The sequence below is a fragment of the Dendrobium catenatum genome, unplaced genomic scaffold, assembly GCF_001605985.2.
Source record: "Dendrobium catenatum unplaced genomic scaffold, ASM160598v2 fragScaff_scaffold_156, whole genome shotgun sequence".
Lineage (NCBI taxonomy): Eukaryota > Viridiplantae > Streptophyta > Magnoliopsida > Asparagales > Orchidaceae > Dendrobium > Dendrobium catenatum.
Window position 1 is genome coordinate 4,386,570 of NW_021318618.1, and position 14,646 is coordinate 4,401,215.

The 14,646-nt window shown below is 36.8% G+C and overlaps 1 protein-coding gene across 12 annotated transcripts in view; it reads left to right on the forward strand.

The window, feature by feature from the left end:
• LOC110113401 (piezo-type mechanosensitive ion channel homolog) overlaps positions 1 to 14,646 on the forward strand; it is a 157,927-nt gene that overhangs the window by 131,427 nt on the left and 11,854 nt on the right. For 11 of the 12 annotated variants that reach the window (XM_028692047.1, XM_020845968.2, XM_028692043.1 and 8 more), the window contains 4 exons: positions 165 to 560; positions 2,601 to 2,759; positions 12,556 to 13,035; positions 13,147 to 13,288. In XM_028692047.1, coding sequence (XP_028547880.1) covers positions 165 to 560; positions 2,601 to 2,759; positions 12,556 to 13,035; positions 13,147 to 13,288 — 1,177 coding nt within the window. The remainder of the gene's footprint in view (positions 1 to 164; positions 561 to 2,600; positions 2,760 to 12,555; positions 13,036 to 13,146; positions 13,289 to 14,646) is intronic. The other variant, XM_020845971.2, reaches the window with a different exon arrangement.

Below are 14,646 nucleotides of genomic sequence, written 5' to 3' on the forward strand. Positions count from 1 at the left end.
AAAATTATCAGAGGATGTGGTCATTGAAGTTACAAATTTGAAAGTCTTTCTCAGTTTTTAATTTGTTTGAAAACATCTCTTCTTCATTTAAATTTTAGTTTGTTCATGTTAATCTTACCATGTGAACATTTTCTTAGTTGTATCTTTATTTTCTATCTCTGCAGGTCCTCTTTTTTCTAATTGTGCTCGACCGCATTATTTACTTGTGTTCTTTCACCACAGCAAAGATCATTTTGTATCTTTTGAATATATTCCTCTTTACATACTCGGTCACTAGATATGCTTGGTACATGCAACCATCCCACAAGCGCATTGGAGGTTTTGCCCTTCGTGCCATTTATCTCACGAAAGCAGTTTCCTTGGCACTGCAAGCAGTGCAAATTCGTTATGGCATTCCGAATAAAAGTACTTTGTATAGGCAGTTTTTGACTAGTAAAGTTTCACAAATTAACTATTTGGGATTCCGGCTCTATCGCGCTCTTCCTTTTTTATATGAACTCAGATGCGTACTAGACTGGTCATGCACAACTACTTCTCTGACTATGTATGATTGGCTAAAGGTAAAACTCTCTTAACACATGTATTTAGTCAAATATTCTTATACTCAACTATTCTTAATGGTCTTGCTATTATCAGAACTTGATTTGTACAACAACAAAATAAAAATACATATTTACATTCTTATGGGTCACTTTATGTTTTCTTCCCTATTTTGCACCCTAGCTTTTCACATTTTATTTGGTTTTATCTCTATTTTTTGTCCACATTAATGTCAGTTTACAGGCACTAGAAATTATAAAATTTCATTCCTGTTCAATCAATGAATGGAGATTCGGATCTTTTTTGTATTTATTGGAAACAACATTTCTTATTATTTGAACTCATAGAAACATAATTTATAGAAGGGCAACATTGAAATCACTTCGGGAATATGTTAATGGTTCAGTTCATAGTTTTTACTTGCCTATGGTTTCGATTGGCTACTATTTTATTATGCAGCTTTTTATTGTGAGAGGTTTTATGAGTTTAAAAAGCTTTGCTTGATGGGTTGCTCATACTTTTTAGAACAGTAAATTCCATTCACCTTAAGTGGAAGAGCATGTAGGGGCTGGGGCTGAGGCTGAGTGCTTTAAGAGTTTGAGTGCAGTTGTAATCTCTCAATGCCCAGGATGCATTTATGAAATCAGTTGGTGGGTATAATCTTGGGCAGTCATTCTATCAATGTTGGGTGCGATTGTAAGATTCCGTTCGGTAGATATAATTTTACTGAAACTCTCGTGTCTTTGAAACAAGGTGTTATAAGAACAGGTTGATTAAGACTCTTTGAAGAAACACTGTTATGACATGTTTGATGCAATTCCTAAGAGAACTATGTGGCCATTGTGGCATGGTTATGACTAAAAATTGGTGGTCCTCTAAAGCTACTTGGCCTTGACCTGGGGTAGATTTGACTACTTTATGGAATGGTGAGTCATGGCCCAGTTTGAGAGTTTGGATGAATTGAGGTGAGAATGGATTGCCATGACTAAACTTTTGAGCTTGCTATACATTAGAAAGAGCTTTCATAATAATTTAAAATAAAAAATTTAAACTAAATCTTTCAATATCATAAAAAAGCCGCAAAACCATAAACTTTCATTAAATACGAAACTGTACTTGTACATATACTCGGATGTGTAAATATTGTACCCTAAACCTTCTAATACACATATGAAGATTGGTAACTACAAAATTATGCATCTATCAGCCTTTAGTTGTGGAAGCTTGATGTGGAAGACTCCAATGCTTGCTGTGCACGGACCAAACATGAAAACATCCTAGAAATTTGACCAGAATTGGTCCCTAAGAAGGATATTCCTACCAAAATGGGTCCTAATTTGTGGATCTCCCTTGAGTATTCCTTGATAAACTTACCTGAACTCTTTGGATAAGCTAATTATACTACAATTTGATCAGCACGTGCAGTAACATTATCGCAATTATGTTGGGTAATTTTTTTTTCTTTTCCATTAATTCCTTTTTTGAGCTGTATTTCATCTTAACCACCATGTTGAAACGTTGCTGCCAATGTTAAGTTTTACCTGCATTGAAGCCAAAAATGTAATTAAAAATAATTTCGGTCAGTATCTTTTTCCTGTATGAATAAGCGTATAAATTGATAACGCAGCACTTTCAAGAAAGTTGTGGGCATATTACAAATGTTTTAGACATTCTATTAATAGTTATGCTATGAGTTGTGGGATAAAAATCATTTGATGTGCAATCCACTAGTATTTGTTAATATTACCTTTCATTGTAATGTTTATTGCTGACACAGTCAAGCTATGAACTATCGTCAGGAATGTTGCATTTTTACACTTTCGTGAAAAATTTTTATGCTTATTTAGCATGTAAGCTAAGTGTTATTTTATCATTGCTGGACAAATAGCCATCTTCTTGATATAAAAGTTGATTTGGACATTGTGCTTCGACAAATAAAATGTTGCCTGTCTCAAGATATTTATACTACTTGTAAAGAAAATATGTTGAGCTTGTGATTAGGCTCAATTTGTTGAAACCTATTATTTATTTTTTGAAACTGATGTTGGTTTTCTTGATAGTTGGAAGATATTTATTCAAGCTTGTTTCTCGTTAAATGTGATGCTGTTTTAAATAGAGCCTCTCATAAACAAGGACAAAAGCAGAGCAGAATGACAAAATTCTGCAGTGGGATATGCTTATTCTTCATATTGATATGTGTCATTTGGGCCCCTATGTTGGTATGAACCTTCCTCGCTGTTTCTCTCTCTTAATTTTATCTTATATCCATTTTGTTGGAAAAGGAATGTTGCTGGCCCTGTTTAATGATTTTCTGATATAGAAGATATCTTACGAACTTATTCTCTACAACATATATACCACTTGTCGCTTCATTCGATCTTTTTTTATGTTGTTCATCGTCTAATGTTTTCATTTTCAACTTATCAGTGATGATAAAGCAATCATAAAACATTATCAAACCTATGATCTTTCTTGTTATCTTTCTATTGTTTCAGCATCACTTTCTAATATTTTTTTAAGCTAGCGGAATTCATTAGAAATTGGTTTGCGTGATTTTTTTTTGCCATGTATGAATATATATCAAATCCATTCATCAGCTTGTGCGTTAATATTTTGTGCGCTATGGCAGTTGCATAGGCACATTTTATTGGATAGTTGGTTTAAAATAGTGCCTTAATTTTCCAGGGAATTGTTGCCATAAAAAATACATCTTACATAAGGAAGTAAAAGTTTTGAAAAAGGTATGTATTTAATGAGTGATGTACCTGTTAAACCGGTCTAGCCGGTTCACACAGAACTGGCTTTTGCGAACAGAGGCGGAGGATCCGCCTCCTAGACGAGCCGCCGAAACCTGTTGAGCAGATTTGGAAGATTTTTTTAGGGAATTTGGAGGGAAAATTGAATGTATGAACTATTTAGGGATTTTCTTTTGAATTGTATGCATTAAATAGTTTGTTCTCCTAGGGTTACAGCATCTTGAATTTGGCTGAAATTTGATATCTCTCAGATTTAGGTTTTCTTTTGGGCTCTAGTGGCGTCTAGAGATTTGAGAGAGATCGATCCTCCTCTCGAATAGAGGATCAATTGTACTTTCTATTTTTCTTCATCCACCAGTGAATTTCAAATGTTTTTCTCATATTTTCCTACAATTTTCGAAAAACTTGCACTATAGTTACTTTTTTTTATGAAATCCAGCAGTTTTTTGGATTTGTAGTGGTTGTTTTCTATCAAATTGGTATCAGAGCAAGTCTTTGGACCATTGGTGAGATGATTTTGGCAAATTTTAGCGGCTGAATTTTGACTGGTGAAGGAGAAAGTTGCTTTTTTTAAGGTCAAAGTCTATAATTTTATTTCTACAAAAATCCGGGCATCAATGGCGAGCAAGAAAATGGATGTGTTGGAGGAACACCTCGAAGTGGAGATTGGACAAATGAAATATGAAATTTCAGATCTCCAAACACAAATTTTAGATTTAAAAAAGGATGTTTCAGCCATTCATGATAAGTTTGATTCAAAATTTTCCATTTTGGAGAAAATGTTGAAGAAAGTGCTCGAGCGCCAAACCAAAATATCATTGTTGGAGGGGGAAAAACCCTAAGCCAATCAGGCAAAGGGGAGATCAGGAGGTGGCGACTCGAAAGGGAGAAGAAAGAATAACTCTCCTAGAGCCTATTCCTTGGGAGGAGCCGTGCAGAGGGTATGAGGAGAGGCGTGAGGAGGTAAGGCAAGAACGAAGACGTGCTGATTTGGAGAGGAGAGGGGCAAGATTGGAAAGGGAAATGAGTAATTATGACCAAAAGGGGGCTGAATTTGAAAGGGGAGGGGTTTGTTATGATCCAAGGGGTGCTAAATTTAAGAGGAGAAGGTGAAAATTTGATGAAAGGCTGGGGTATGAATATAGAAGGGATGATTGGGACACTTGGGGGGACCATCCCCTTGCGGAAGGGAAAGTTATGAAGGAAACTGAGGGAACATAGGCGATCTGAGGGTTATGAAGCCGAAGATGCCTATTTTTTAGGAAGAGGATGCGCATAGGTGGATCTATAAGGCTGAAAGATATTTCGTTGTCAATGGGTTGACGGATGAGTGATTAACGGCAGCAGGCCTATGTTTGGAAGGGAAGACTTTGGGTTGGTAGCAATGGAGGGACATGCGACGACTCATATGGAGTTGGAGGGAGTTCAAGGATTGTTTGATAGAAGATTTTCAAACCGACAGAGGAGGAGACTTCTACGAGTAGTTCTTCGCCTTGACGCAGGATGGTTCGGTGATAGAGTATTTGGAGAGGTTTGAGTACCTTGCTAGCTGATTGGACCGCCTTTCCGTGACAGTGCTAGAGTGGAACTTCATGAAAGGATTGATACCAGAGATCCGGGCAGCACTTAGAGTGATCGGTTCTCGTGATTTGGGAGAGGCTATGGAGCTAGCTCAATTGGTAGAGGATCAGAGGCACCTGGAGAGAGAGACAGGAGGCAGCAGCTCAGGAGGCCTGTACAGGATGACCACCACCTTATTAAAATCCAAGGAGCCAACATCAGATACTCTTTGGGGGAATTTGAAGGAAAAGACTGTTGGGGGAAGACCCGGGGACAACTTCATGAAGCTCACAAAGACGGAATTACAAGAGAAGAGGGCGAAGGGGCTTTGTTTTAGATATGACGAGAGGTATACGCCCGGGCACAGGTGTAAGGACCGAACTCTTCAGGTTCTTACCATTTGTGATGAAGGACTGGAGGAGGGTGTCGCCTTTCCACCTTGCGGACAAGGTGGATCTTTGGAAGGGAAGTATTGTTAGACCGGTCCACTGGACTGGTCTACACGGGACTAACTTTTGCGAACAGAGGCGGAGGTTCACCTCTTGGACGAGCCGCCGAAACCTGTTGAGCATATTTGGAATGTTTTTTGAGGGGAATTGGAGGGAAAATTGAATGTAGGGACTGTTTAGGGATTTTCTTTTGAATTTTATGCATTAAATAGTTTATTTTCCTAGGGTTAGGGCATCTTGAATTTGGCTGAAACTTGAGATCTCTTAGATTTAAATTTTCTTTTGGGCTCTAGCGGGGTCTAGAGATTTGGGAGAGATTGATCATGCTCTCGAATAGAGGATCAATTGTATCTTACTGTTTTTCTTCGTCCACCGGTGAATTTCAAGTGTTTTTCTCATATTTTCTTACAGTTTTCGCAAAACATGCACTATAGTTGCTGTTTTTTTCTAAAATCAAGCAGTTTTCTGGATTTTCCTATCAGTACCCTTGGTTATTTTTTTAGAATATTACATTTTTTTACTATATAATAAATGGAGCGGTCTTCTAGTGACCCTAAATGCCTCCACCCCCCTCCATCTCTTCTCCAATTCCTTAAATCGCAGCCTCGATGTATGATCCCCATTGATGCAAGTCGCAACTAGAAGTCCTGGTCACGCACACACACACTCTCTAGCTGTGCCCTACCTGCATGTTATAATCGAATGCCACTCTAATTGAAACTTGCTCTCACTTGGTTGTTGTTGCATATTGTCTTGCTATCTGCTATTGCTACTGCCTCCACTTGCCTATTAAATGTGCTCCACCCAGAACTCGTTACTCATTGGCACATTACCCTGCTCTTGTTGCCTCACCTTCCGAGAGTTAGAACACTTGTTTTCAAGCATCCTAGTCATGCAACCCTTGCTAGCATTCTCCTTCCCTCCCATATCGTAGCTACTTTAGGTTTATGATTGCTTATATGGGTAGTGATCATTTATGACCTGCATCACTTTTTACCCCAAGATGGGATCGTACATCTGTCATACTGTTGGAGAAATTTTGTGATTCTCAACAAATTACATATTTTTTGATCGAACACGACATAAGAAAAATGATATATTACCCCAAATGATAAAAAAATATCATTTCCTTATGGACTTAATAACAAAACTTACAATTTTAAATTTTAACAGAGATTTTCCCCCATTCAATATTTGGTTGAATGAGGTTTATTTTATTTTGAGGTACAAAAGTCCCATAGGGGTAAGCTCCTATAGTTAATTACATCTCAAACATTTGATACTTTAGAAATTTTTTTATTTAATTAGTGTTTTCTTTCTTTTGAAATAATCAAACTATTGGTTAAAGGCTTTCATTTTAAAATTCATGAAATTCTTGTTTAAAGATTTTTTATCTTTAGGAATTTCAAAGATGAAGTGGATCAACTTTGATAGAATTTTTTGAATAAGAGCTAAGGAGAGGAATAGTAGTAGTTGATTCTGAGGGAAAACTCAGAGGTTGTCACACCCCCTATAGTCAATATAGAGTGTAACAGATAAGAAAAATTTAAATAGATCGTCTCCTTAATTACCCCCATTCCGAAACACTGATAACAGAATTAGATAAGTAAAAAATAGTCTATTTAAACTATCCCAACATCACTAATCATAACACATCAAAGTTTTCATTATAGAAAACATATATAACATACACCTCAAATAAAATGTATATCTCAAATGAAATACAGAGTTTTACTAAAAAAAACCTTTAAAATTTACTTACATATCCAAAACTCTGCACAACTAGCACTCGAATCTTTGTTTTAGATATCTTTGTACACCCAAAACATATGTACACCAAAAAGAACAGTCACCCCTTTATGGCTAGTGCTCTACTGGTTATTTTCCCTTTCGTGCAGTATAGTTGTTGCTAATAAGCTAGGCTCAGTGAAAAACACAAGCAATGTATAGGAAATAATAATAATATTGCTAACAATTAATTTAAAACACATTAAAATTTCATACTAATCATAAGAAATGTATATATTACTTTCTATCTTGTCAATTGTTCTACACCATTAAACAAGTTATATGCCAAGTCATGTGATGACTATAAGCTACTACACCGTTTTAGCTTTCAAATTCAAGGTTGAGTCCAGATTTTCAACTTTTAGAATTGAAGTTGCGCTCTCATTTAAGGCTCGGTCCAAATTCCCAACGTCTAGAATTGGGAGTGTAGGCTTACCTCATTAGGTCTTTCACCTTTACTCATTCCAAACAACAATTCATTTCAGACAAACCACAATTCCAGCCACTATCACATCTCTCGAATTTTTCTTACATTGTTTTGCTGAAATTCCCCCTTACAGCAGCCACAACAGCCTTGATTTGCTGAAATTTCTTCCCCTACAGTAGCCACAACAACCTTGATTTGCTGAAATTTCTTCCCCAACAGCGGCCACAGCAGCCTTCTTTCCCTATAGCGCAGATACAGCAGCCTTCTTTCCCTATAATAGTTACAACAGCCTTGATTTGCTGAAATTTCTTCCCCTACAGCATGCATTAGCGGCTCCCTCACTTTCGGCCAGCAGCAACTGCTCCTCAGCTCACGACATACTCAGCAACCAAATGACGGGGTGGAAGGAAAAAAGAAACTAATACATATAGTGTTTTGCTTTAACTATTTTTTCATTATTATCCTTAATGCTTTTCCCACTATTGATTCACCCACTCTCTCCTAGCCGTAGGATGCAAGTGGAGAGGAGATCAACCAATGCATGAAAGTTTAAGTGGATTTGTTGCTACAGAATATTTCAGTAAATGCATTACATTAAGAAAATGCTAATTAACAGAACATTTAAATCCATGACAGAACATTTAGATCAATGCTAATTAAATTAAAATAACTAATACAGAACATTTAAATCAATGCTAATTAAAAATTATTTAACATAACTTTTAGATATAATTTACATATACTTCTAGATATCAAAATGCTTGGAATTAAAATAGATTTAATGAAAATGAATTCACATTTATAGAAATGTTATACTTACACTTATTTTGAATATTTTGGGTATCATAGAGGTACTAAAAAACAATCATTTATTGGGTTTAATATTTTAGAATTCAATTTTTGTTTAAGTTAATAATTTTCATTTTGGATGTTGGAGATTATATTCCAACAACACATGTGCCTCAGGATATGGATTGGGAGCAATACTCATGCAGAGCCATCTATCTATCGCCTATTTTATCCAGGTATTGACAGATAGGGTCAGGTTGAAATCAGTCTATGAGAGGGAATTGATGTCCATTGTATTAGCCATCCAGAAGTGGCGACCCTATTTGTTAGGCTGTCATTTTATTGTCAGGACGGACCAGCGGAGCCTGAAGTACTTGTTGGAGTAGAGGATGATAATAGAGGAGCACCAAAGATGGTTGTCAATGTTGCTGGGATATGATTTTGAAATCCAGTATAGGAGGGATGGAGAATAAGATAGCGATGCCTTGTCTTGATGTATGGGGGAGTTTCAGGCGATAGCAGTATCGTTACCACTGAAGCTGGATTTGGAGGCCATTAAGGAGGGGAGTGCACGGGATGAGGAGTCGGGAAAGATTAGGGCTGATTTATTGAAGGAGATGAGTAGCCAACCTGGGTATTCTTTAGAAGGTGAGAGGCTTCTATACTAGGGAAGATTTGTGATGCCTAGGACATCAATCCATATTCCATACCTGCTCTAGAAGTTTTATGGGAGCACTGTTGGGGGTCATTCAAGGAAGAGGTGCAAAAGTCATATAGGAGACTTTCCTTAGAGTTGTATTGGAAGGGGATGCACAAGGATGTGGAGGAGATGGTAGTCATATGTGAGATCTATCAAAGGAACAAGTACGTTGCCATGTCTCCGTAAGGATTACTATAGCCTTTAGCTCTACCAGGTCGGGTGTGGGAGGTATCCATGGATTTTATAGATGGTCGGAAGGGTTCATGATGATTTTTGTGGTAGTGAATAGAATGAGCAAGTATGATCATTTCAGTCCCCCCTACGACACCCCTAAAAAATAGTGACAGTGGCATCAACTTTTATCAGGGAGGTAGTCAGATTGCACGGGATATCAGAGGCTATAGTATCCAATAGGGATAAGGTGTTTCTTAGTCACTTTTGGAGGGAGTTATTCAGACTACAAAAGCAGTACTTAAGAGGAGCATCACCTACCACTCGCAAACAGATGGACAGATGGAGGTGGTCAATAGGAGCTTGGAGAAATACCTATAATGCTTTGTGTCAGAGACACCGGATGTGGGCCAATTGGTTAGCATGGGCATAGTACTGGTACAATACTTTATATCATTATGTTTCTCATATGACCCCATTCAAAGTGTTGTACGAACTGGATTCATCTCACCTTGTGTATTTTGGGTAGAGTAGCACCCTAGTTTCTTCAGTAGAGGAGTACTTGTGATTGAAACGATCATGCATTTGAATTTCAGATTAAGTGGAATTGGTGGGATAAATTTGAATTTAAATTCAAATTTTAATGGGAAGAACTAAATTGGATGAGAGGAAATTGTGGGAGGTAATTAGTGAGACTTAATGAGTGGGGCTATTAATGAAATTGGAGAGAGAAAGCTCATGGAGAGGGGCCGACCATAGAGAGAGAGGGGAGAGGGGAATTATGACTAATTAAGTGGGGCCCACACATTATTCAAATTATTAAAGAAAATTTGAATTAAAATTCAGATTTTATTTCAAAGAGGGGTTTCCTAATTTAGGTGCTAGTATTTGGAAAGCTTTTGAATTTCAAATTTGAATTTGAAATTCAATTAATAGCTCTCTGAATTATTTGGCCTTATTTTAGGGGAAGCAATTAATGCCCTTTGAAATTTGAATTTCAAATATGTGGGTTGGGTGAGGGGGGTATAGGAGTTTACAAATAGTTAGTGAATATTAGGAAAGAAAATAATAACTCTAATTTGATTTATGTTGAAATTGGATTCATGAAAGAAACTTTCCTAATTTGGGATTCCCTATATGGAAATAATTTGAAATTTGAAAATTGAATTTCAAATATGATGGAGCGGTGGAGAGAGGGTCGGTGGGTGGAGGATTGGAGGCCGGCGGAGCCGCCGGTTGCGGGATCAACCTGGGGTGGCCGGCGGTGGACTTATGGGGGGCGGTGGAGGGAATTTGGGAGGAAGGGAGTTTGGTTAGTTAGAGAAGAAATAAATTGGGTTCAGGAAAAAGAAAATTCGGAGCTACACACCTCGAGCAACACCTTCGATAGAACTCACAAAGAGATATACAAGCGTCATTTCCTCAATAACTCACAAAGAGATCTTTGGAATCTCGGAACTCACAAAGAGATTAAATTGTGTTTAGGAAAAAGAAAATCTGGAGCTACATACCTCTAGCAACACCTCCAATAGAACTCACAAAGAGATATACAAGCATCACTTCCTCAAGAACTCACAAAGAGATCTTGGGAATCTCGGAACTCACAAAGAAATCATTCTCCTCTCATGAACTCACTAAGAGATCAAACAAGTAGAATAAAATTTCATTAACAATTCATCATCCCATTACATAAGAAAGGGCCTCTATATATAGACCTATAAACTAAAACAAGACACATATGCCCCTAAGGCTTACATAGGATGACCCTCTTAAGTGAGAGTAAAAACGAAAAATTTATAATAAAAGTTTAAAAATTACAAAAAAAAATATAAGATAATGTGGGACGATGACAACCGTTGATCTTCAGCTCCTCGGATAGCCATGGACGGTTGGATGTCCGCATCAACTTGGAGGAGAGGGATAGAGTTTTGGAAGAATTGAAGAGGAGGGTGTAGCCAATTATGAAGAAACATGCATATGGGCACAGAAAAAATATTCAATTTGAAGCAGGGGATAGGGTGTCCTGAAGCATAGACCTTATAGACATAGAACGGTTGCTAACAAGAAGAATGAGAAGCTAGCTTCAAGATCTTTTGTTCCCTATGAGATAATAGAGAAAATTGGAGCAGTGGCGTATCGTTTGAGGTTGCCCCCCAAACCCCACCATACAGCTAGTGTTTTATGTATCACAGTTTTGGAGAGTTGTAGGGGATCACACAACGAGTTCAAAGTTGTCAACAACATTGACTAAATATTTGGAAGTGATATTGGAACCCCTTGAGTTACAAGGGGTGCGCCAGGGAGGAGGGATAAACGAGGTGTTGATCAAGTGGAAGGACCTTCCAGATTTATGATGCGATATGAGAGCCTTATGAGAGGTTGCAACATCAATTTTCGACTTTCCACCTTGAGAACAAGGTGGTTCTTTTGGAGCGGGGTATTGATACGCCTAGACTGGTCCAGGAGGGACTGGTCCAGCCGGCTCAAGGGTTGGGTCGGCTCCACACCTATAGAAGGTGAAAGCCTGCTGACCCGCAGGCTCAATTGTCTGCCCCCTTGGGGGTGGGGTCCACAGCTTAGGGAAGTGAGAGGGGGTTGTTTTGTCCTTTTTGGTTATTTTTTATGTTTTGCTTTAATTATGGGTTCACATTAGGGTTAGGGCAGGCATGCAAAATTGTTGTGGCTGTTTTTCTTCTTGGAGTTTGTGTCTTGGGCTCTAGCGGCGTCTAGGGATTGGGAGAGATAGATCCTCCTCTCGAATTGAGGATCGACTGTATCTTGGTATTTTCCTTCTGTTATCTTGATTATTGCAATAAAAACTACTATTTTTCTGGTTTTCCATTAGAATTGTGGATATTTCTCGCTGTTGTTGCCAATATTGTTAGATTTTACTTAAGATATTCAAGTATTTTCTAACATCATGATAATCAAATATTCAAATTGTTATCTATGCTGTTAACAAAATTCAATTTTTTATGACAGGGCTAAAAATGGGAAGATTTTTTTTTTTAAAGAATATTTTCATTACTGATGTTATCAATGACAAACAATTGGCCGATATCTTTACCAAGGCTTTAGGATATCTCTGTTTTCAAATTATGTGAGAATAGTTTATATATATGCTCCATCTTGAGAAAGAGTGTTTGCGGAGAAGGAAAGGTGCTCTATTTGTTTGTTGTACAAAAGAAGATTATTGGCTCACATTTTTATCAGCTATTAATTTAACTACATAAGCTACTTGTTTTGGGGCACTTTAATGGGACCGATTCTTAAAGTTGAACTCATAATAAATTTGAATATTAATTACATTTTAATAATATTCCTTTTTATATTGTCCTAAACTCTGCTGGAAGATTAATATTTTCTTTTTCACAGATGTATAGCAGCGGTAATCCAACAAATATTGCAAATCCTATTAAAGATGTAAGTGTTCATATTGATATTAAAGCAACAGGCGGAAGGCTCACACCATTCCAGACTGCTCTTTGTGAGATACTTCCGTATCAATCTTTGGAGCTTTTTGATAAGCATTACCTGGAAACGTTCAATGTACAAGACATACAGTTGATCTGTTGCCAATCTGATTCCAGCACGATGTGGCTGGTTCCTCCTGTGGTTCAACAGCGATATATCAGATCTCTGAACGGTACCTTGGATTTTATTTTCACATGGGTTTTTATGAGGGAGAGACCTAAAGGAAAGGAAGCTGTTAAGTATGAATCATTTGTTGAACAAAGCCCAGATGATTTGAAGCAAGTTCTTAATGGAACAGAAAAAAGTATTAGATTCCTGAATGCATATCCTAGATATTTCCGAGTTACCAGTTCTGGTGAAGTGCGGCGCCTTGAGCAGACTGTATGATAAGTTTATTTTTACTAGGGAAGCAGATTATAATTATATTTTGTTAGAAATGCACTGTTGTCCATTTATTAATTTGGTGTTCTAAATTCATATTTCAATTTTCAGGACATTTCTGTGAGCGGGGATCTTTTTCTCAACCATGGAAGTCCGTCATGGTGGTCATTTCATGATGCCAATGCCTTGCGCAAAATGGAATGTGAAGGGATGAGTGGACCACTTGCTATTGTTGTTTCTGAGGAGACCCCACGTATGCATCTAGCACTTACAGTTGCATTTTTTTTTACTTGAGTCTAGATATTTTCAAATTTTCATGGATAAATATTAGCACCTTTTCATAGTATATCTACCTGTGGTACTAAGAAGCCCGAAATGCCCAAACAGTGGTTTGTTTTATATTTTAAAATTTTCAGGGCCTATGATTGGTACAAATCATTTGGTTCAATCCTTCAATTGTTCAATTTGACTTGCCCTATACAAAATGTTAATGGTTATGAATGGAAAATGTAACATAAGCCTTTTTAGTCCCTCCCTCGTGCAGTTTACGGCAACAATGATGTAAATTCAGCTTTAGTGTTAAACTAATAATATATTAATGAGCTAACTGATTATATAATAAGCCATTAACTTTATCCAAAGAACTCTTCATTTGTTGTGAAGCAAAATATTAAGTAGTGAACCTTGAATGGTTGCAAAATGGCAACAATCGGTAGTGGATGAACTTGGAGTAGCTTTGATACTTGTGTATCTTCACACCCCATCCCCCCCCTAAAATTTTGTGACTAGAATTAAGATGGTGTTCAATTTAATTTATGTTACAACTTTAATTTTAATTAATATATTAAACTTTAAATTTAAATAGCATAATTCAAATTAATTTTATTTGGATTTTTTTAGATTAAATAATTTAATTATGTATATGCAACGCGCCCTACAGAACACTAAACCATGTCAATTGTCACAAAATGGATTGGATGCTTTGTTGCTAGTATGATTACCTTTATAGTCTAATTATGGTTAAACCTTAAATATATTAACTTGTATATTATAAATTACAATATAATTTGAATAACATGTCATCATTCGTTTAAGTTTATCTTTTTTGTTTGATTAATACATTTGAATGATAAAAGTCATATATTTCATATATTAACTTGTGTATCTTCACACCCCATGTAATGTATTTTTTAGATGATTGAACTGCCTGATTAGCTTCTTGTAAATTTGGTTAGATGTTGTATGTAATAACATTGAAATCCATTTTCTTATTCATGATAGATGAGGAATATGACATTAGAGGATTGATTTTCACCTAAAATTTAATGCTAGAGCCATGTAAGCAATGTCTTAAAGCATTTAATGCTCTTGAATATTACTCAACTAGGCAGATGCATGATTTAAAATTACATAATTAGAGTGATGAGGTCATCGACAGACATTTTAGGTAGGTTTATAGGCGAAGGAATCGTAGATCGACGGCTACGATCGGGAGTTTATATTTTTGATGTTGTCATGTCATTTTTATGTAATTTTATTTCATGTATCTTTTATTTTATGCACTAGTGACTATTTCGCCCTTATGAAGGCGTAGTGTTTGTTGTAGCCCAA